Here is a 23,078-nt window from a genome sequence, read left to right as displayed (position 1 = left end):
AGTTGCCCAGGGGATGGGGATGCCCGGCCAGGGCTGACCCATCTCGCACTCCCCATCAGCTTACAAAGGAACATACAGCGGCCGGCGCTGTGGCTCACTAGGCTAATCCTCCGCCTTGCGGTGCCGGCATACCGGGTTCTAGTCCCAGTCGGGGCGCCAAATTCTGTCCCGGTTGCCCCTCTTCCAGGCCAGCTCTCTGCTGTGGCCCGGGAGTGCAGTGGAGGATGGCCCAAGTCCTTGGGCCCTGCACCCCATGGGAGACCAGGAGAAGTACCTGGCTCCTGCCATCAGATCAGCACCATGCGCTGGCTGTGGCGGCCATTGGAGGGTGAACCAATGGCAAAAGGAAGGCCTTTCTCTCTCTCTCTCTCTCTCTCTCTCTCTCACTGTCCACTCTGCCTGTCAAAGAAAAAAAAAAAAAACAAAGGAACACACAGCGACCTCGGGCTCCACACAGCTGGGCGGGGGGGGGGGGGGGCTGAGAAGTGCCTAGCTGGGTTGGGTGTTTGACTCTCGAAACTTCTTCTAGGGCTGAGCAGCCGCTGAATGGAATTCTGGTCTCAGCCACCTTAATGGGGGCTTGGCCAAGCACTCATCGCCTCCCTTCCCCCACTCCGCTCCTCCTCTTCCTCCTCCTCATCTGTCTCTTCCTCCCTGCTGGGGACTCCGAGGCCCCATCCGGGCACTGAGAGGCAGTCGCCGCCCCAGGTCTTTCTGAGAGGCAGCCTCCCTCCCTCCCCAGTGCCGTCTCCTTCGGGGGAACAAAATGCTGCCGGGACGAGGGCTGTCTGGCCAAGAAAGATGTTGGGCTGCCACTCCCTGCTGACCTGGGTTTCCACCCTTGTGAAGTTGTTGAGTCCAAGAACTCCGTGACCTCGCAGGTGCAGGTTCAACCTCTGTCAACAGAGGGCAGTCACCCGACTCCCCCAGCATCGCAGGAGCCGCTTTATTGCACACGGAGCCTCCTCCTCACTGAGTCGTGGGCCCTGGTCTTCCAATCTGTCCTGCCCCAGACACAGGCGCAGGCCTTAGGGGACGCTGCTCTGCCACTGACCACTCCTGGGCAGGTAGACTCCTGTCCCGCCAATGCTCAGCTCCAGGCAGGACAGCGATAGGACCCCCCAGGCTCCCACCCCCCAGTGTGTCCCTTCCCAGGGCTCCCACCTCCAATGCTGCCTCTTCTTCTTCACCAAAGGGAGCACCCACTTCACAGATGGTGCATTTTGGCCTCTAACTTGCCTGATCCTGCGTAAAAGAAAAAGTCAGATGTTGGCTTTCCCTGGAGACTTCATTGTCACCTTCCCCCAGCTTTCTAACCCTGGGACCATGTCAAGCCTGCTGGGGCGTGCGTGTCCAGTCACAATGCTGCAGAAACAGCCCGGCCGTGCCTGGAGCGATTTCTCCCAAGACCCAGGACAGGGGAAGAGCCGCCCTTCTGCGGAACTGGCAGATGGCTGTGCTCTGGGTGCTGGGAGTCATGGGACTGATGGTGCTTCCTGTTTTAAGTCATTCACCAAAACCTTGGAACGCAGAGCGCTGGCCCCTGCTGTGTGCATGTGCCTGTCTACCATGTGCCTGTCTACCCATCCTGTCTGTCTACCCATCCTGCCTGTCTGTCTACCCATGTGCTTGTCTACCCATCCTGTCTGTCTACCCATGTGCCTGTCTGTCTACCCATCCTGTCTGTCCATGTGCCTGTCTGTCTACCCATCCTGTCTGTCTACCCATCCTGTCTGTCTGTATACCCATCCTGCCTGTCTGTCTACCCATGTGCTTGTCTACCCATCCTGTCTGTCTACCCATGTGCCTGTCTGGCTACCCATCCCTGCTTGGACACCCCTCACTTAACCGCACTGCTGCCTGGCTTCCAGGACAGAGCTTGGGGGACTGAGAGACCCTCAGGGGCAGGACAAGGCACAAGCAGGGGACAGACCTGGCTTTGAGCCTTGGCACTGCCACTTCCGGGCTGTGTGACCGAGAGCAAACCACTGCCCTTCTCCGGTACTCTTCTCTTGGCTGTAAAAGGGAAGAGAGAGAAATCTCCCTGCAGAAAAGGCTGGAGGGCAAATGGAGTCACTGGCCACAAAGAGTTTACCTTTTACTGATCCCAGGAAGCTCGTTTTGCTTTTCTTGATTCTGTCCTGTTCCTAATGGACACAAACCACGTCAGTCCCCCAGGAGGAGGGCACCTTTCCCAACCTGCTGTAGCTCCTTCTGGGCCCCGTGTTCAGGTCTCGCCAGGGGAGCGGAAGGGAGTTCACTGCCTTGGACGTGCCTGGCACCTGGTGAGGATTCAGCGAGCACTTGCAAGGTGAATGAACACACACCATGCGGATCCGGGCGCCCTCAGCTGGGCTTTGCCTCTCTGCAGCGGTTTCTTGCAATGGCCAGGGGCATCTGACTTTGTCATCTCCCTGGGGATGGAAGTTCCTCACTGCCCACGGCAGAGCGGAGGCAGAGGCTGACCGATCACCATGGGCTCGGGAAGCTCAGCCGCGGGGTCCCTCACCAGCACCGCTCGCTGTCTCAGCTGCTAGTAGTGTCTTGGTTTTTTTTTTTTCTTCCGTGAAGACAGCCCCCAAGCTGTACAAACGTGAGCATGCACAAACCGGATCTGCCTGGGGCCTGCACTCCAGAGAGCGATCCTGGGAGGCAGACGACCTGTCTCCTGGCTCCAGCACCCCCTGATGTGCATGCCTCAGTTTCCTCTTCTGTAACAAGGAGGCAGCTGTGGGGCCTGGCAGTTCAGCTGCCACTTGGGACACTCAGACCCCACGTCCCACTGCCTGGGTTTGAGTCCCGGCGCTGCTCCTGACTCCAGCTTCCTGCTAATGTGCACCTTGGGTGGGAGGCAGTGGCGAGGGCTCAAGTGGCTGGGTCCCTGCCACCCATGTGGGAGACCTGTCCTGAGGCCTCAGCTCCTGGCTTTGACCTGGCCTCGCCCACTGTGGTGGGCCCACGTCCCTTCTCACATCACCTCCACCTGAGGCACCAGAGGTGCCCCGCCCAGGGTCGCCCGGGCACCCTCAGCTCAGGACGAGGGGAGGTGGAGGACGAGTGCCCTCGCCCCACCCAGGGACGGTGGGGTTCACGTCCAGGGGTCTCAGTGGCTTGATGAGGCAGCACTCATCTTGGCCGTCGTCCTCTCTGCCCTGTCTGGCCAAGGGCAGAGGAGAGCAGGAGCCAGGGAGGGGCTGGGCCTGACATGCAGGAGCCAGCACTTTCCCTCGAAATGAGAATCCTCTGAACCTCGAGAGGGAAGGAGGGAAACATGAGAAGTCGCGGCTTCAACTGAACATTTCCTTAGCTGCAGAGTTATGTGTTTTTTTTCCTTCCTTTTAGTAACCCCTCGCAGGATAGCAGTTAGGGGCCACTTAACGACGGGCCCACGTTCTGAGAAATGCACCATTGGGTGATTTCACTGTCGCTACGCGGACAGAGCTGGTGCGGGCCAATCACGTGCCGTGCCTCTTACTGCAGCCTGGGCGTGGCAACATGGGATGTACGTACGGGGCTGCGGCAGGTGTCAACCACCATCCTGCTCGGCAGTGAGCACTTCTTTCTTTTTAATGACCAGGAGTGTGCTCTCAAATAACAATAGAGGGTATCAGGGAGTGTGTGTCATTGGCTTAGTCATTTGCTATCATCGTCATCATGCACTTACATTGCATGAGGAGGAGGAGCGGAGTGGAGGAAGGGAAGCCATGAGTGCTTGGCCAAGCCCCCATTAAGGCAGGTGAGACCAGAATTCCGTTCAGCGGCTGCTCAGCCCTAGAAGTTTCGAGAGTCAAACACCCAACCCAGCTAAGCACTTCCCAGTGCCCCCCCGCCCCGCCCAGCTGTGTGGAGCCCGAGGTCGCTGTGTGTTCCTTTGTAATGGGGAGTGTGAGATGTGTACAGTGTGAGATGTGTACATGCAGCTGGGGTCAGGTCAGGCCAAAGCCAGAAGCCAGGAACTCCATGCTGGCCTCCCACGTGGGTGCAGGGTAGGTTTGTGTATACAGCATCACTACAAACGGCATTACAAGGTACCACAGCTCTAACAGCACTGGGGAATAGCAACCTTTTAGCTCCATTTATAATCTCAGGGGACCACCGGTGCACAGGACTCCACGATGGGCACCTGACTGCACATCTGGAAAAGTATGCAAAACCCTCGTACAGCCCAGTTAAGTGCCTCGAGGGTAAAGGGTGAGTTAGTGCTAGATGGAGACAGACGCCCCCTCTCGGAATCCTCCCTTGGGGCCTGTTTCAGTCACTATCCCGGGGGGACCACTATTCCGACTTCCATCGTTGGAGGCGAATTTCACTTGTTTGGTACATGATCTAGGTGGGCTCTTATGCAGGCCTACATCCTAGAGGGTTTGGTCTACACCCGGGAGGCCTGGTCTACATCCGGGAGATCTGGTCTACACCCAGGAGGGCTGGTCTACATACCAGAGGGCTTGGTCTACACCCGGGAGGCCTGGTCTGCAGGCTGTGTTTGGTCCTACAGGGCAGCCTTGAGGAAGGGTCTGCTGCCCCTGAACCCTGTGTGGTGCTGGGCCCTCCACTGCTCTGGGGGGCTCCCTGGACCCTGCCAGCCCCCCTCGGGCTCCCTGAACTGCTCTGGGGGGCTCCCGGCACCCTGCCTGCCCCCTCGGGCTCCCTCCATTGCTCTGGGGGGCTCCCTGCACCCTGCCAGCCCCCCTTGTGCTCCCAGCACCCTGCATAGCTCTGGGGGCTCCCTGCATCCTCCCAGCCCCCTCGGGCTCCCTACGCCCTGCACTGTTCTGGGGGGCTCCCTGTTGCCCCCCTCGGGCTCCCAGCTCTCTTGGCCCTGTAGCACCTCCCTGCTCCACCAGCCCACTGATGCCACGGCACAGAAGCAGAGCAATTGACCTTCTGTCCGCTGGAGCCCTCCCCGGATGTGTGCGGGGCTGGGCCAGGCTGGAGCCAGGGCCTCCTCTGAGTCTCCTGCATGACCATGCCTGGGAGCGTCCCAGGTGCATTAGCAGGAAGCTGCCTTGGAGCCGAGCAGCCGGGACTCAGGCCGGGCACGTGGGTGAGGGCGTCTGAGAGGCAGCCTCACCTGCTGTGCCACGGTGCCTGCCCGGTTCCCTTCCTGCCAACCGCTGTATGGGACTGACCCATTTGCGTGGCTTTCTCAGTTGATATCCATGGGACAGCGGAAGGACCTGGAGAGAAGTCAGGCCATGGCGGAGTGGGCGGGGCCTCTGCCTGGAGTCCTGGCTGCTCCTCCCCCATCTGGCCTGGGAAAGCAGTGAGGAAGCACCTGGCTCCTGGCTCCAGATCCACCCAGTTCTGGCCACCGTGGCCGTCTGGGGAGTGAACCAGTGGATGGAAGTCTCTGTGTGTGTGTCTCTAACTCTGCCTCTCAATTTTAAATAAATAAAATCTTGGAGCTGGCACACTGGGCTGGGCCTCCGCCTGTGGTGCTGGCATCCCATGTGGATGCCAGTTCGAGTTCTGGCTGCTCCACTCGCGATCCTGCTCTCTGCTGTGGCCCGGGAGGGCAGTGGAAGCAACCACATGGGGCACCGGGAGGGAGCTCCTGGCTCCTGATCAGCGCGGCTCTGGCCATTGCAGCCATCTGGGGGGTGAACCAGTGGATGGAAGGCCTCTCTGTCTGTCTTTCCCTCTCACTGTCTGTAACGCTACCTCTCAAACAAATAAAATCTTTAAAAATAAATAAATAATTAAATATTAACAAAAGCTAAAAAATGTAATTAATCTATTTGAAAGACATACTTTCAGCGGGGAGAAACGGAGGGAAGGGGAGAGAAGGGGATGGAGAGAGCAAGAGTGGGAACAACACCACTTTCATTTTGAAGATCTCATAAATACGTTTCACAGTCTGCATTGCAAGAACTCAGGAGCCTGGAGGAGCGACAATAGGTCCCTTACCTTCCCCAGGAATCCTCCCTCAGGAGGAAGACAGGGGCTGAGTGAGGCTGAGGCTGTAACCTGCTGTTCTATGGGGAAGGAAGCCTGGCTTGTTTGTGCAGCGTCTCCAGTAACATTGTTTCTATTCTCTCCGTGTGCTCTGAGTGTTTCACCTTCAGAAGACAAACAGAGCAGCAGGCTGATGGTGGGCAGCACCACCAGAACTCAGTTTGCAAATGCTCAATTCCTCTAAAGGGACACCTTCATGCCTCTGTTTTTGTTTTTGAACATACAAGTACATATGTGTGTGATGAACGTAGACATGAGTGAGGGAGCCACCATCTGTTCAAGCCATGGCAGAGCTTGGAAATCTTTTGGGACAATGAGCTGAGCCTGCCTGGGCCAAGACGAGCAGTTGACTCCTCTTACTGGACGTCTTTAATGGACAGGAACCAAGAGGAAATGAAAAAGGGGGTGGGAATGGGGGTGGAAATAGAGACTGGGAGGATCAGTGCATCTATACGTGTATGGAAACAATAGAAAACGCCTGAAGAGGACTGTGCTAATTTATCAAATCCTAAATACCGATCTCCACCACCAACTTAAGCCAAAAGCTTTTGGGGTCCTTTCTCTTTAACCAAGTAGAAAGTTTCTTGAGAAAACCAGCCTGGTGTGTCCCCAGCTGTGATTGGTCTAGAGCCTCCTCTGCCCTCAGGGGGGCCATTGTGATGTCATTCCAACTGCCTCAACAGTTCCCTGCTTGGGCTCGGTTCTGGTCAGTTGGCCCAGGAAGCTCTGTGGAGACTGCCTGAAGGATTGGACGACATCACTGGTTTCCCCTTGTCCTGTCATTTGTGTAGTTGTTTTGTCTCGTCTATTAGTTCTCCTTACCGTAGTGGTTCTTTTAGTTTTTCTTCTTCTTCTTTTTTTTTTTTTTTTTTTTTGCTATTTTGTCAATTTCTCTCCCCCTCCCATTTTTACATTGTGTGCTTGTGTATTTTCTGTAAATATTTGTTTATTTTTTGTTTTTTCTTTCACAGGCTAAATGTACTTGATGCTGTGTTGATTTTGTCCTCCTTGTGTTTCCTCGTTTTCTGACTGTTTTCTCATTTTTTGATCCTTTGATTTAGATAAGACTGTGATAAGACTTATTGATTAGCATTGTTACCATAGTTACCATAGTTGGTGTCACTTTACATCACCATTTTTAGTATTCTGTGTGTTTTATAACTTTTAATTCTTAATTTTGATACACTGTTAGTGATTAGTATACCATAGTTCATAGAGTTAGCATTATCTAGTAGAAATATTAACATATTGAGTTGTTAATTTTGGTTTCCACTTTGCTTGTTTGATTTCTATTTGTTTCCCAGTTTTTGTTGTTACTTTAAGGGACTTGTAAGTGTTCCCAGTGTCAGAGTGCAGGGTGGGGGGTGGGGTGGGGATCCCACCATGGAAGGCCTCACCGCCTTCACCAGTGAGGAGGAGGTCCTGGATGGGTACCAGGTCCTCAGGGTCCTCGGCCAGGGCGGTTTTGGGCTGGTGATGCTGGCCTATCATTGGGAAAGCAGGACCCAGGTGGCTGTGAAGGTTGTGGAGAATGGTGGCCAGCACTCCTGCAGCTTCCAGCAGTTGTGCACAGAAGCAGAAATAATGGAGGGGCTGCATCACCCTCACATCATTCAACTACTGCAGGTCAGGCACACCACAGAGAGGGGCTACATTTTCATGGAATACGCAGTCAGGGGGGACCTTAGATGTTACATGCTAGAACGAGGGTACCTGCTGGATGGAGAGATTCGTCAGCTATTGAAACAAATTCTATCCGCTGTGCATTACTGCCATTCGCAGCACGTGGTGCACAGGGATTTAAAGTTAGAAAACCTGCTTCTCGACGCCCACCTAAACATTAAGTTGAGCGATTTTGGTCTCAGCTGCAAACTGGCTGGTGGAGAGCGCCTGAAGAGTCTGTGCGGGACCTTTGCCTACTGTGCGCCTGAGGAATTCTTAGGTGAGGAGTTCTGCGGGTACAAGGCTGATGCCTGGAGTGTGGGCGTGATCCTGTACGCCATGGTGGCAGGCTCACTGCCTTTTGTTGGAGAGGATTGTGTGGAGCTGCGGGCAGCCATCCTGTCTGGATACTACAGAATCCCCCACTATGGAAACCCAGAGCTGTGTAACCTGGTGGACAGCTTACTGACCCGGGACCCTGAGGCCAGGCCCACAGTGGCAGACATCATGGGCCACCCCTGGCTCCATGCAGGACATGGAGCACCTGGAACCAGTGACGAGTTTCTGTTTCTTCCACAGGAGCAGGAAGTCTGGGAATTCCCATGGGGCCTCTGCCCTCCACTGTGGCTTCATGAATGGGATGACCCCTTGCCCCCTGTGCCACGCTGGGGGATCTCCCAACAGCAGGGCTTCAGCATCCCAGAAATACATGGGCGGAGCCAAGTGGAGCCTGCAGCACCTCCTCAGGGTCCTGAAGCTCTAAGCTCCCTGGAGGACCTGGGATTCCAGCTGGGCCATCAAGCAGGCTCCCTGCCACCCAGGCTCCCAGCCAGTGCCTTGTGCCCAGGACTTCAGCAGGATCACAGCAAAGGGAAGCCCACGCCTCAGGCCATCCCTGGTGCTCAGAGCTGTCCCGCTCTCCAGTGCCTCCAGGGACACTCAGGCTGCAACAGCAGAGCCCGTGAGTGTGCCGCTCTCAGCTCCCAACCACTGGTGCTTGCAGGAGACCAGTCGGGGCAGACTCCTTGCCGCCATGGGACTCCCAGTGTGAGCATCAGTGAGTCCTGCCGGACAGACAGTCCCCAACGGGCCGTGTGGACAAGGAGCCCCGCTGTCTGTGCAGTCCTCAGCCAGGATGCTCTGACCTCTCTCTCCACCACACTGAGCACCAACAGCAGTGGGACTGATGGAGAAGTCAGGAGCTGCTCCCCGGGTGCCTCAGAGGAGCAGAGCATCCCAGGAATGCAGCAGCAGGAGGAGGAGCAGGAGGCAGGGACCTCAGACAGGCAGGCCAGAAAGCGCAAGGGGCGCCTGGGGATTGGCAGGAGGATCATCCAATGCTTCAGCTGGATGTGTTGTGTCCTGCCAGCCCCAGAGGAAAGCCCTTGAGTGCAGAGAGGAAAGTGGCCTCTCAGTAGCCTCTTGGGAAATGCCCCCGAGGAGGGGCCCTTCCCTGAGGAGTGTAGCAATGAAGGGTAGTCAGGGACTCCTGTCTGGGAGGAGGGCAGGTGAGGAGGCAGTAAGAGAAACTGCAGGCAGAGAGGGAATATATAGTGTTACATTTTTCAGATGGCCATCAGGAAACATGTTTTCATGGTTAGGGGTCATGACCTTTTCCTAAGATAGAGGAACATGGTGTTGGATTTTGTTTAGAATTGATCCATGAATATCACTCCCTAGTTAAACTTCCTGTACCCAGACCTTATTGGACCCCTCCCTTAGTCCCCCTTCTGGCTTGCAAGAGTATGATTTTCTCACGAAAACCTATTTTGCTTTTTCTCCCTCACCCTCATGATCCGTGTTGGGATTATGTGAGAGAAAGAATGGACTTGAAGTTCCTGCAGCATCGTTGGTGCCGTGACGTGGAGGGACTCAGCTCCATGGGAAAGGTGAGTAAGGCAGACTGCTCCTCTGGTGTTTGGAGAACCCCTGATCTTCTACATGGTCATTTATCTTTTAGATTCCCCAGGTCTCTGAGCCAGTTCAAAGCGATTGGTGTGGGATGCTGGTTGTAAGATACAGGGCCCACGTTGGATGACACTCTTTGTCCTCCTCCCACTTTATTCTGTCTTCGATTATTGCCTGCACTCTCTGCTCAGGCGGCTCTCTGCCCTGGGAAGTCTTCTCACCCTGAGTTTCCTTCTCCAAGCCCAAGTTCCCAGGTCCCTGGATGAGAAACTCCTGCGACAACTTAGAGCTCCTAGATCTGAACTGAGGAGCCTGCATTGCAGACCGAGGTGGCCTCTGCCATTGAGCTGCCTTCTTGTGTGCCCCAAAGAACTCAGGACCCACATGTCTGGGAAGAAGTCACCTGGCACCTTAACTCGTGCCCATGCTTTCCGTTTTCCTGCCCAGGTTTTTCTTTGCCAAAGAACATGTTGGAAGTCATTCCTTCCCAGAGCCATGCTCCTCCAGGTAAGGCCCTGGAGGTTGAGGAGGGCAGCTGGGCCAGGTCGTGGAGGACAAGGAGGGGAGCAGGGTTTGGCCCTGATGGTGTTGAGGTTAGTGGGGCCTGGCCCAAGAGAGCAGCGTGCTGAGAGGGGCCCAGCCCTGGAGGGGGAAGAGGAGAGCGGTACCCAGCCCTGGAGGGCGAGGAGGAGAGTAGGGTCTGGCCCTGGAGGGTGAGGAGGGGAACAGGGTCCAGCCTTGGAGGGCAGTGAGTGGAGCTGGGCCCAGGCTCTGTTTTCAAGGTGGGGAGCAGGGTCCAGCCCTGGAAGGTGGCGAGCAGAGTGGGCCCAGGCCTTGGAGGGCGAGGAGGCAAGCAGGGCCCAGCCATGGAGGGTGTTGAGGGTAGTGTGGCCTGTCCCTGTAGGGAAGCCCTGAAGTGGGGCCCAGGCTCTGGAGTGTGAATGTTGGAGTGGGTGCCAGGTTCTGCAGGGCAAGGAGAGGTGTGTGACCCAGGCCCTGGAAGGCCAGGAGCGGAGCAGGGGCTGGCCCTGAAGGTGTGGAGGGGAGCAGGGTCTGGCTCTGGAGGGAGGACAGGGATGGGCCTGTGGGGAGAAGGGCCTGGCTGTGGATGGGGAGGAGGGGAGCAGAGCCAGACCAAGAGTGCGAGGAGGAGATTGGTGCCTGTGGGGAGCAACTCGGACTATACTGTTACTGGAATTAAGAGTTATTCTATACATCTGCTCTCCCACAATATGGCGCTGGGAGAGGAGCAAACAGCTTCTACCCAGCTGCCTCTCACCAACTTGATTGACTGAGCTGCAGGAGCTGATCTTGCTCCTGATTGGAGGAGAGCAGCGTACTCGGCATGTGGGTAGCAGAGTTGGGATTGGTGGAAGAGGACTATAAAGGAGGAGAGACAACATGCACCAGGAACATCTAAGGGGAACATCTATCTGAAGGAACACCTGTGCAGCCCCCGAGAGAGCCAGCCGGCGGTGTGCCGCTCCCCCGCGGAAGTGGGGAATGTGGCAGGGGGAACCGCCCTTCCACGGAGGTGGAAGGGTCGGTAGCCAACCCGGGAAGAACCAGCAGCAAACCCGGGGAGGGCCGAGCAGACAAAAGAACAGCGCAGGGTCCTGTGTCGTTCCTCCATGAAGACGGGGAGCGACAGTGCCAGCCCTGGAGCATGAGGAGGGGAACACTGGCCCTGGAGGTGAGGAGGGGAGCAGAGTTTGGCCCTGGAGGGAGGCCAGGGCCGGGCCTGAGGGGAGAAGGGCCCGACCCTGCAGGCTGAGGAGGGGATTGGGGCCCAGCTCTGGAATGTGGTGAGGGGAGCAGGGCCTGGCCCTGAAGGACAGCAATGGGAGCTGGGCCCAGGCCCTGGTGGGCAACTAGGGGAGTGGGGCCCAGGCCCTGGAGGACAAGGAAAGTGGGGCAGCCCTGCTGGGTGTCTAGTGCCACAACTGAAGGGAGCAGGGCCTGGCTCTGTAGGGCATGGAGAGGAGAAGGAGCCCAGCCCCAGAGGGTTGCCAGGGCCCTGCCTGAGGGGATCATGGCCCTGGAGGGCAAGGAGGAGTGAGGGGCATGTCACTGGAACGTGGCCAGGGCCCTGCCTGTGCTCTGGAGCCTATGTCCTGTGGCCTGTGACCTGTGTCCTGAAGTCTGTGCTGTGTCCTGTAGCCTGAGTCCTTTCGCCTGTGTTCTATGTTGTATAGCCTGTATCTTGTAGCCTGTGTGTTGTGTTGTAGGCGTGTGTCCTGTGGCCTCTGCCCTGCGTCCTGTATCCTGTGTCCTATGTTCTGCAGCCTGTGTCCTGTGTCCTGTTTTGTGGCTGGTGTGTGTGTCCTGTGGCATCTGTCTTTTTTCTTATAGCCTGTGACCTATAGTTTGTCCTAGAGAGTGTAGCCTGTGTGCTGTAGCCTGTGTCCTCTATCCTGTGTCCTGTGTCCATTAGCCTTTTCATGTGGCCTGTGTCCTTGTCCTGTAGCCAGTGTCGCATTGCCTGTGTCCTATAGCATGTATCATATAGCCTGTGTCCTTTGTCCTGTAGCCTGTGTCCTGTGTCCTCTGGCCTGTTTCTTTTTGCATGTGTCCTGTGGCCTATGTCCTGTGTCCAGTGTAGTGTTGCCTCTGTCCTCTAGCTGGTGTCCTGTGTCTTGTTCCCTCTGTCCTTTAGCCTGTGTCCTGTAGCCTGTGTCTTGTGTCCTATACTTGTTTCCTGTGGCCTATGTCCTGTGTCTTGTGTCCTGTAGCCTGTGTCTTATGTCTGATAATCTGTTTCCTTTGTCCTTTGTCCTATAGGCTATGTCCTATCCTCTGTGTCCTATCTCTTATATCCTGTGTTCTGTGTCCTGTAGCTGTGTCATGTGTTCCATATTCTGCCTCCTGTAGCCTCGGGCCTGTGTCCCGTGTCCTATGTTGTGTAGCCTGTGTCCAGTGTCTTGTAGCCTGTGGCCTATGTATGCAACCCATGTCCTGTGGTCTCTGTCCTCTAGCTGATGTCCTATGCCCCCTAGCCTGTGTCCTGTGTATTGAGCCTGTGCCGAGTGTCCTGTAGTCTGTGTCCTGTGTCCTGAGCCTGTGTCGTGTGTCCTATAGCCTGTGGCCTGTAGTCTTTGTCCTAGAGCTGGTGTCTCTTTGTAGTAGCCAGTGTCCTGTGTACTGAAGCCGGTTTCTTGTAGCCTGTGACAATGTCCTGTATTCTGTGTCCTGTAGCCTGTAGCCTGTGCCCTGTGCTCTGGATCCTAGCTCCTGTGGCCTGTGGCCTCTGTCTTGTGTTGTGTAGCCTGTGTCCTGTAGTCCGTGGCCTATGTCCTGCAGCTGTGGCCTTTGTCCTGTGTCCACTGTGCTGTATGCTGTTGTGCAGGATATTGGATGTAGGCTACAGAACACAGGTTACAGGACACAAGACAGAGGCCCAAAGCAAAGGCCACAGTCTACAGGATTCAGGGCATAGGGCAGTGGACACAGGACACAGGATAGAGGACACAGAATACAGAACCCATGACACAGGCTAGAACACAGGCTATGTGACATAGGTTGCACGCTACAGAACACAGGATCCAGGAGAAAGGACACAGGCTACAGGACACAGGCTACAGGACATAGGACACAGGCTACAGGGCACAGAAGAGAGGCTACAAGACACAGACTATGGGACACAGGACACAGGCTATGGGACACAGGACACAGGACATAAGATACAGGCTATGGGACACAAGACACAGGACAAGGCCACAGGACACAGAACACAGGACATAAGACACAGGCTATGGGACACAGGACACAGGCTACAGGACACAGAGCACAGGACATTAGACACAGGCTATGGGACACAGGACACAGGCTACAGGACACAGAACACAGGACATAAGACACAGGCTATGGGACACAAGACACAGGACATAGGCCTCAGGCCACAGGACATAGGACACAGGACACATACTACAGGACATTGTCCACAGGTACAAGACACCGGCTTCAGTATACAGTACACAGGCTACAGCAGAGAGGAAGTGAGCCCTAGGACAAAGAATACAGGCCACAGCTCAGGACACAGGATACTGGCTCAGGACACAGGACACCAGCTAGAGGACAGAGGCCACAGAACACAGGATGCATACATAGGCCTGAGGCTACAAGACATAGGACACAGGCTACACAACATAGAACACAGGATACAGGATACAGGATATAGACAAAAGGACATAGGCCACAGAGTACAAGACAAAGATAAACGACACAGCACAGAGGCCACAGACTACACGACACAGGACACAGGCTAGACCACACAGTGTGAGGGAACCACTCAGGACACAGGCTAGAACACAGGCTATGGAACAAGGTTATAGCCTATAGATCACAGGATATAGAACACAGGATACAAGACATAGGACACAGGACACATACACAGGACAGAGGCTAAAGCACAGGACACAGCGACATCACACAGGATACAGGACATAGGCTATAGTAAAAAGGACAAAGGAAATAGACTATCAGACACAATACACTGGCTACAGGACCCCGAACACAGGACAGAAGACATAGGCTACAGGACTCAAGACACAGGACATAGACCACAGGACACAGGCTGCAGCACAGATGCCACAGGCTACAGGACACAGGACATAGCCCAGATGATATGGGACACAGGATATAGGACACAGAATACCAAACACAGGACACAGGCTATGGGACACAGGTTACAGGCTACAGACAAGGACAAAGGCTACAGGACACAGGGACAGGCTACAGGACACAGGGACAGGCTACAGGACTCAGGACACAGGCTATACAACATAGGACACAGGTCACAGGACAGAGGCTCCAGGACAGAGGCTATGGTACACAGGACAGAGCTACAGAACAAAGGATACAGGCCGTAAGCTACAGGACACTGACACATGCTACACAACACAGGCTGAAGGAAAGAGGGAACAAGACACCAGACACTGGCTGTAGGATAGAGTGTCCTGTAGCCTGTAACCTGTAGCCACTGTCCTGTGGCCTGTGGCCTGTGTCCTAGATTGTGTAGCCTGTGCTCTGTCTCCTGTAGCCTCTGTCCTGTGTCCTGTAGCTTGTTGGCTTTGTCCTGTGTCCTGCAACCTGTGTCCCGTAGGCTGTGTCCTGGGTTCCATATCCTATGTCCTATATCCTGTGTCGTCTGGGCTATGTCCTGTGTCCTGTAGCCTGTGTCCTCTGTCATGTAGACTGTGGCCTCTGTCCTGTAGCCTGTGTCCAGTATCCTCTGTCCTGTAGCCTGTGACCTGTGTCCTGTAGCCTGTGTTCTGTGACTTATCACAGACTACTGCACACAATACATAGGATACAGGACCCAGAACACAGGACATAAGACACGGGCTAAGGGCTCAAGACACAGGACATAGGCCACAGGACACAGGCTACAGCACAGAGACCACAGGCTACAGGACACAGGACATAGCCCAGACAACACAGAACACAGGACATAGGACACAAAATACAGAACACAGGACACAGGCTACGGGACACAGGTTACAGGCTACAGGATATAGTCCAAGGCTACAGGATACAGGTTACAGGCTACAGGAGACAGGACAAAGGCTAAACAATATAGGACACAGGACACAGGATAAAAGACACAGGGACAGGCTACAGGACTCAGGACACAGGACACAGGACACAGGCTACAGGACACATGATAAAGGCTAAATGACGAGGACACTGGCTACAGGACAAAGCACAGAGGCCAACATGTACAGCACACTGGCCACAGGACAACGGCCACAGCTACAGGATATCAGACACAGACTACAGAACACAGGACACAGGGTTGAGGACATGAACACACCTGCAGCACACAGGCTACAGGACACAGGCTACACAAGATAGAACACAAGCTACAGCATTCAGGGCATAGGCCAGAGGATAGAGGACACAGGATACAGGACACAGAACACAGAACACAGGACACAGGCTAGAACACAGGCTACGGGACATAGGATACACGCTAGAGGCCACAGGATTTAGAACACAGGATACAAGACATAGGACACAGGACACAGGATGCAGGACAGAGGCTACAGGACACAGGACACAGAATACTCAATGCATACATAGGCCACAGGCTACAAGACAGAGGATGCAGGCCATACAGGCTGAAGGACACAGGAAACAAGACACAGGACACAGGCTATAGGACAGAGGCCACAGGACACAGGACACAGGAAAAGGCTGCATGGCATAGTCCACAGGCTACAGGAGCCGGGCTACAGGACACAGGATACACAACATAGGACAGAGGGCACAGATTACAGGACACTGGTTGAAGGATATAGACTACAGGCTAAAGGACACAGGCTACAGGACACAGCACACTCGACACAGGACACAAGCTACACGACACAGGCTGAAGGAAAGAGGGAACAAGACACAGGACACCAGCTATAGGACACAGGCCACAGGAAACAGGAAAAAGGCTGCAGGGTAAAGGCCACAGGCTACAGGATATAGACCACAGGACAGTGGCCATAGATTACAGGACACAGGCTACAGGACATAGGACAAATGTCACAGGATACAGGCTACAGGACCTAGGCCCCAGAGCTCAGAGAACAGGCTACAGGACACAGGACACAGACTACGGGACATTGTCCACAGGCTACAAGAAACGGGCTTCAGGACACAGGACACAGAGTACAGCAAAGAGGACACCACACTAGGACAAAAACTACAGGCCACAGGCTCAGGACACAGGCTAGGGGACATAGGACACCAGCTAGAGGACAGAGGACACAAGATTCAGGATGTGTACATAGGCCAAAGGGTACAAGACACAGGACACAGGCTACACAACACAGGACACAGGACACAGGACAGAGGCTCCAGGACAGAGGCTGTGGGACACAGGACATAACTACAGAACAAAGGATACAGGCCACAAGCTACAGGACACTGACACAGGCTACACGACACAGGCTGATGGAAAGAGGGAACAAGACAGCGGACACTGGGTATAGGATAGAGTGTCTTGTAGCCTGTGTCCTGTAGCCACTGTCCTGTGGCCTGTGGCCTGTGTCCTAGATTGTGTAGCCTGTGCTCTGTCTCCTATAGCCTCTGTCCTGTGTCCTGTAGCTTGTTGGCTTTGTCCTGTGTCCTGCAACCTGTGTCCTGTAGCCTGTGTCCTCTAGGCTGTGTCCTGGGTTCCATATTCTGTGTCCTATATCCTGTGTCCTGTGTCGTCTGGGCTATGTCCTGTGTCCTGTAGCCTGTATCCTCTGTCCTGTAGCCTGTGGCCTCTGTGCTGTGACTTATGTCACAGACTACCGGACACAATACACAGGCTACAGGTTCCAGAAACAAGACCTAAGACAGAGTTAATAGGACTTAAGACACTGGATATAGGCCACAGGCTACAGCACAAGGGCCACACGCTACAGGACACAGGACATAGCCCAGACGACACAGGACACAGGATATAGGACACAGAATACAGAACCAAAAACACAGGGTAGTACACAGGCTACGGGACGTAGGTTACACGCTACAGGCCACAGGATATAGAACACAGGATTCAAGACATAGGACACAGGACACAGGATGCAGGACAGAGGCTACAGGACACAGGACACAGGATACTCAATGCATACATAGGCCGCAGACTACAACACAGAGGATGCAGACTACATGACACAGGTTGCAGGACACAGGAAAGATGACACAGGACACAGGCTATAGGACAGAGGCCACAGGACACAGGACACAGGATGCAGGACAGAGGCTACAGGACACAAGACGTAGTACATAGGCGAAAGGACATAGTCTATAGGACAAAGGACAAAGGCCAGTGCGTGCTCTCCTCCTCACCCACCACTGGTTGAATTGACACTTTCTTGTTGAGAAAAATAAAGTAGAGGAAAAGAGATAATATTGCGGGGAACCGAACCTTTTATTCTGTAACAGGGTTAGTTTTAGAAAGGTCTCTGGACCGTGGACCTACAGGACACAAGACATAGGACATACGCGAAAGGACACAGTCTATAGGACAAAGGACAAAGGCCACTTCATGCTACATCCTCACTCTTGAGACCTCACCAAGCCATGAGGAATGTTTCCAAATCAAAGCAGAGATTGTCCAAGGTCCAGAGACCTTTCTGGATCTAACCCTGTTACAGAATAAAAGGTTCGGTTCCCTGCAATATTGTCTCTTTTCCTCTGCTTTATTTTTCTCAACAAGAAAGTGTCAGGTCAACCCTGGAGGGTGAGGAGGAGAGCTGGCACTGGCGTTGGAGTGCAAGGAGGGGAATGGGGCCACGGCCCTGGAGGGTGAGGAGGGGTGTGGGGTCCGGCCATGGATGGCGTTGAGGGGAGTGGGGCTGGACCATGGATGGCAGTGTGGGGAGTGGAATCCAATCCCTGGAGGTCTAGGAGTGGAGCAGGATCCAGCCCTGGAGGGCCTTGAGGGCAGTGGGGTCCAGCCCCGGAAGGCCAGGAGGGGAAGCAGTGTCTAGCCCTGGAGGGCAGCGAGCAGAGCATGCCCAGGCCCTGGAGGGCAAGGAGGGAGGCAGTGTCTGGCCCTGGGGGGCCTTGAGGATAGTGGGGCCCAGCCCTGGAGAGCCATGTTGGGGGCAGGGCCCAGGCCCTGAATGGTCATGAGGGGAGCGGGGTCTGACCTTGGATTGCATTTCAGGAGCTGGACCGAGCCCTGGATAGAGAGAATTGGAGTGGGGCCCAGCCCTGGAGGGAGAGGATTGGAGTGGGGCCCATGTCCTGGAGGGTGAGGAGGGAGTGGGGCCTAGGCCCTGAAGAGTGAGTATTGGAGTGGGGCCCAGGCCCTGTAGGTCTAGGAGGGGAGCAGGGTCTGGCCCAATAGGGTGTTGAGGGCAGTAGGGCCCGAAAATGGGGGTTGCAATGGGAGGGGCCCCAGGACATGAAGGGTGAGGAGAGAGTGGGGCCCAGGCCCTGGAGGGTGAGGAGGGGAGCAGGGTTCATCCCTGGAGGGCTTTGGGAGTATTGGGCCCAGCCCTGGAGGGCAGTGTGGGGTGTGAGGTATGGCCCTGGTGTGCAGCGTGGGGAGTTGAGCCCAGGCCCTGGAGGATGAGGATTGGAGTCGGGTACAGGCCCTGGAGAGTGAGGATTGGAGTGGGGACCAGGCCCTGGAGGGGTGCAGGTTGAGCAGAGCCCAGTCCCTGGAGGTCTAGGAGGGGAGCAGGGTCTGGCCCTATAGGTTGTTGAGGGCAGTGGGGCCTGGCCCTGGAGGGCAGTGTGGGGTGTGAGGTATGGCCCTGGAGGGCAAGGAGGGAGTTGGGCCCAGGCCCTGGAGGGCTAGGAGGGAGTTGGGCCCAGGCCCTGGAGGACGAGGAGGGGTGTGGGATACAGGCCCTGGAGAGTGAGGATTGGAGCAGAGCCCAGGCCCTGGAGGTCTAGGAGGGGAGCAGGGTCGGCTCTATAGGGTGTTGAGGGCAGTGGGGCCCGGCCATGGAGGGATATGATGGGAGGGGGCCCGGCACTGGAGGGATGTGATGGGAGGGGGCCCAGGCCCTGGAGGGCGAGGAGGCCGTGGGGCTCAGACCCTGGAGGGTGAGGAGGAGATTGGCGTCCAGCTCTGGAGGGCTTTGAGAAGAGCAGGGCCTGGCCCTGGAGGGCAAAATGGGGAGCAGGGCTAGGCCCAGGAGGATGAGGAGTGGTACAGGGTCCGGCCCTATACAGATGGCACTGAGGGTAGTGGGGCCCAGCCCTGGAGGGCTGGGATGGGAGGGGGGCCCATGCCCTGGAGAGGAGACGGGGAGTGTGGCCTAGGCTCCCAGATGAGGGCCAGGATGCCCGGGTCCCGGTGAGCCCGCTGTGTCACAACCCCATCCTGGTGAGAAGTGGCAGAGGCAGACGTGGTGGTGGGTGAGCCCATGAACGGGGACTGCAGACGCTACCCTGGGAAGAGTCGGGAGCAGGTGCAGGGCTGCACCCCTGGTTCCCTGGGGAGGGGGGGACGGCCGGTTTCCTGAGAGCGACCCAGCAGATGCAACGTGGAACCCTGATGCCACACGGAGTGTCCTGTGTGTGTGTGATCGCAGGGGGTTGGTTTCGTTTTTTTAGCTTTCTTTTTATTTATTGGAAAGAGTGAAAGAGATAGCTCCGTTCACTGGCTCACTCCCGAACACCCACAACAGCTGGGAGCTGGGAGCTCCACCTGGTCTGGGGTGGGAGGCAGGGACATGAGGACTTGAGCCCCCGCCTCGGGCCCTGCTGTGACTCAGCAAACATCGCCTTCCACCCCACTCTGAGCTGGCTGCCTGGGAGGTGCGTGTGGATCTGCCTTCGGTTGGTTGTCTGCCCAGGCCTTAAGGAAGGCCCCGTGGTCCCTGTCTGGGCTTCTCTTAGGGCTAGTCGGGTTCCCAGAGGTGTTCTACCCCCTGCCTGGGGGGCTGGCCCCCGGGAGCTCAGTGCAGAGCTGGCAGTGATCTCAGCGGCCGCGGTGAGCTGTCCCCTGCACTGCGCTCTGAGGACACCACGGCCCCGAGCTCACCACTGCCCCCTGCACTGTGCTCCACCACAGCCCCCAGCTCACCACGGCCTCCAGGTCACCACCTCCCGCTGCTCTGTGCTCCACCATGTCCCCCAGCTCACTACTGCCCCCGCACTGTGCTCCACCATGGCCCCCAACTCACCATTGCCCCTGCACTGTGCTCCATCACGGCCCCCAGCTCACCACTGCCCACGCACTGTGCTCCACCACGGCCCCCAGCTCACCACTGCCCACGCACTGTGCTCCACCACGGCCCCCAGCTCACCACTGCCCTCTGCACTGTGCTCCATCATGGCCCCAGCTCACCACTGCCCCCACACTGTGCTCCACACAGCCCCCAGCTCACCACGGCCCCCAGCACTCTGCTCCATTACAGCCTCCAGCTCATCACGGTCCTGCACTGTACTCCATTACAGCCTCCAGCTCATCACAGTCCTGCACTGTGCTCCACCACGGCCCCCTGCACTGTGCTCCACCACAGCCCCCTGCACTGTGCTCCAACACAGCCCCTAGCTCACCACGGCCCCCAGCACTGTACTACACCATGTCCCCCTCTCACCATGGCCCCAGCACTGTGCTCCACCACGGCCCCCAGCTCACCACGGTCCCCAGCGCTGTGCTCCACCATGGCCCCCAGCTCACCACGGCTCCAGCTCACCACGGCCCTCAGCACTGTGCTCTCACGACACCACAGCCCCCGAGCCCCAAGCTCACCACTGCCCCTGCACTCGTCTGTTACACCCTTTCTGCTGCCTGCAGGAAGTCTTCTGGCACTGGAGAGACGCCTGGTCTGTTTCCTTTTTCTTTTAAGATTTATCGTGGGCTGGCGCCGCGGCTCACTAGGCTAATCCTCCACCTGTGGCGCCGGCACCCTAGGTTCTAGTCCCTGTTGGGGTTCCGGATTCTGTCCTGGTTGTCCCTCTTCCAGGCCAGCTCTCTGCTGTGTGCCAGGAGTGCAGTGGAGGATGGCCCAGGTGCTTGGGCCCTGCACCCACATGGGAGACCAGGAGAGGCACCTGACTCCTGGCTTCGGATCGGCACAGGGAGCCTTTGGTAGCAGCCATTTGGGGGGTGAACCAATAGAAAAGGAAGACCTTTCTCTCTGTCTCTCTCTCTGTCTCTGCCTAACTCTGTCTGTCAAAAAAGATTTATTGTGTTATTTGGAAGCATTTCAGAGAGGGAGAGACAAACAGAGAGAGCTTCCATCCATTGGTTCACTCCCCAGATGGCCCCAGCAGCTGGGGCTGGGCCAGGCCAAAGCCAGGAGTTTCATTCAGCTCTCCATGTGGGTGCAGGGGCCCCAGCTCTTGGGCAGCTTCCGGTGCTTTCCCGGGCCATCAGCAGGGAGCTGGAGCAGAGGTGGAGCATCCGGGACCTGAACCAGTGTCCCACAGGATTCTGGACGCACAGGTGACAGCCTCACTGCTGCGCCCAACATGGCCCGTGGAGCTATTTATTTATCTATTTATTTATTTATTTTTAGTTGGAAGAGTTAGAGAGAGAGAAGTCTTCATCCGCTGGTTCACTCCCTGGTTGGCCACAATAGCTGGAGCTGGGCTGATCTGAGGCCAGGGGCCGGGGGCTTCCTCCAGGTCTCCCGTGTGGGTGCAGGGGCCCAAGGACTTGGGCCATCTTCCGCTGCTTTCCTGGGCTGCAGCCAGGAGCCGGATCGTAGGTGGGGCGGCCGGGACTCGAGCTCATGCCCAGAGGGGATGCTGGGACTGTAGGCGGCGGATTGGCCCACTATGCCACCTGGTGCTGGCCCCAGGAGTGGTTACTTAGACTTGAGACCTGTTGGGGCAACTCCTTTGCCTGGAGCTTCCACAGTGACCTCCATTGCCTTCCTGCCCCTCACAGCCTGACCTTGACCTGCCGTGGGTGGACACTGGGATGCTGTGTCCCCCAGCTCAGGTGTGGGTGGTGCTGTGGGTGGACACTGGGACACTCTGTTCTCCAGCTCAGGTGTGGGCGGTGGTTTGGGTGGATGTTGGGATGTCCTCTGTCCAGCTCAGGTGTGGGTGGTGGTGTGGGTGGACACTGGGATGCTGTGTCCCCCAGCTCAGGTGTGGGTGGTGCCGTGGGGTGGACGCTGGCATGTTCTCTGTGTGTTGGAGACTCGTGCTGGGTGCTCTGTGAGGAAGTCACAGTTTGCACCAGAGGTCCAGGAGTTTGCAGAGGGGCCCGGCGCTGTGGTGCAGTGGGTGAAGCCGCCCGTGGCCCCGGCATCCCGCGTGGGTGCTGGTTCGAGGACGGCTGCCCCACTTCTGATCCCGCTGCCTGCTGGTGGCCTGGGGGAAGCCTTGGAAGACGGCCCCGTGTGTTCTGTCCCTGCACCCATGTGGGGGGCCCAGAGGGAGCTCCTGGCTCCTGCTCCTGCCCAGCCCTTTGCAGCCATTTTGGGACTGAAGCAGCGGACACGAGCCGTCTCTCCGCCTCCCTCTAATCTGGCTTTCAAGTAAAGGAAATAAACATAAATCTTTTTGATAAAGAAGTAGTTCACATACCTGCTTATTTTTGCCAGGGGAAACTCAGGATGGTGGGAACTCATGGGATTGCTCACATGGTGGTGTGGACAGGCAGGAGTGAAGTCATGGGGGGGAACCACGGCTCTGCCATGCCTTCCTGTGCTTCGCTTACCTGAGCCGGACTGGGGGCGCATACAGGCTTGGCTGGCTCCGGCGTGAGCACCGGAACCGCATCCGGGGGCAGAGGGGATGGGCGGGAGGTTTTTCTAGAGTGAGCCGCCCAGTGTTCAGGGTTCACAGTCGCCACAGGGACGACTCAGCTGCTGGGTGCCTTCCGGCTCCTGGACCTCCACTCCCACCAGGAGGAGCCCTGAGCCCACTGGGACCCCAGCCCCTCAGTCCTGGCCGCACCGCTCTGCCTCCTGCCCCGGACGTTTCGTGGGAGAGGAGCCTGCTGGCTTCTGTGCCCGGCTTCCTTCACTGATCCTGTCGTGTCTGTCCATGTGGCCACGCGTGTCTGTCCACGGTGGGGTTGTGTAGCACTGTGTGGAGGCAGAGCCTGGGGGCCGTCGCTGCCTTTCAGTTCCTGTGGGTGGGGCTGGCAG

General features: G+C 56.6%; 1 protein-coding gene across 1 annotated transcript; it reads left to right on the top strand.

Moving 5' to 3' along the window:
- Positions 1–7,338: 7,338 nt before the first annotated feature.
- LOC100354395 (MAP/microtubule affinity-regulating kinase 4) lies at positions 7,339–12,362 on the top strand. The gene is made up of 3 exons (XM_089321968.1): positions 7,339–8,062; positions 9,973–10,032; positions 12,307–12,362. The coding sequence occupies exons 1-3, from the start codon at positions 7,339–7,341 to the stop codon at positions 12,360–12,362; spliced, it is 840 nt and encodes a 279-aa protein (XP_089178094.1).
- Positions 12,363–23,078: the final 10,716 nt, after the last annotated feature.

The sequence above is a fragment of the Oryctolagus cuniculus genome, chromosome 19 (assembly GCF_051225735.1).
Source record: "Oryctolagus cuniculus isolate XC-2025 breed Fujian yellow rabbit chromosome 19, ASM5122573v1, whole genome shotgun sequence".
Classification (NCBI taxonomy): Eukaryota; Metazoa; Chordata; class Mammalia; order Lagomorpha; family Leporidae; genus Oryctolagus; species Oryctolagus cuniculus.
The sequence above is the reverse complement of the archived record's forward strand: the minus strand, read 5'-3'. Positions and strand labels throughout refer to the sequence as shown.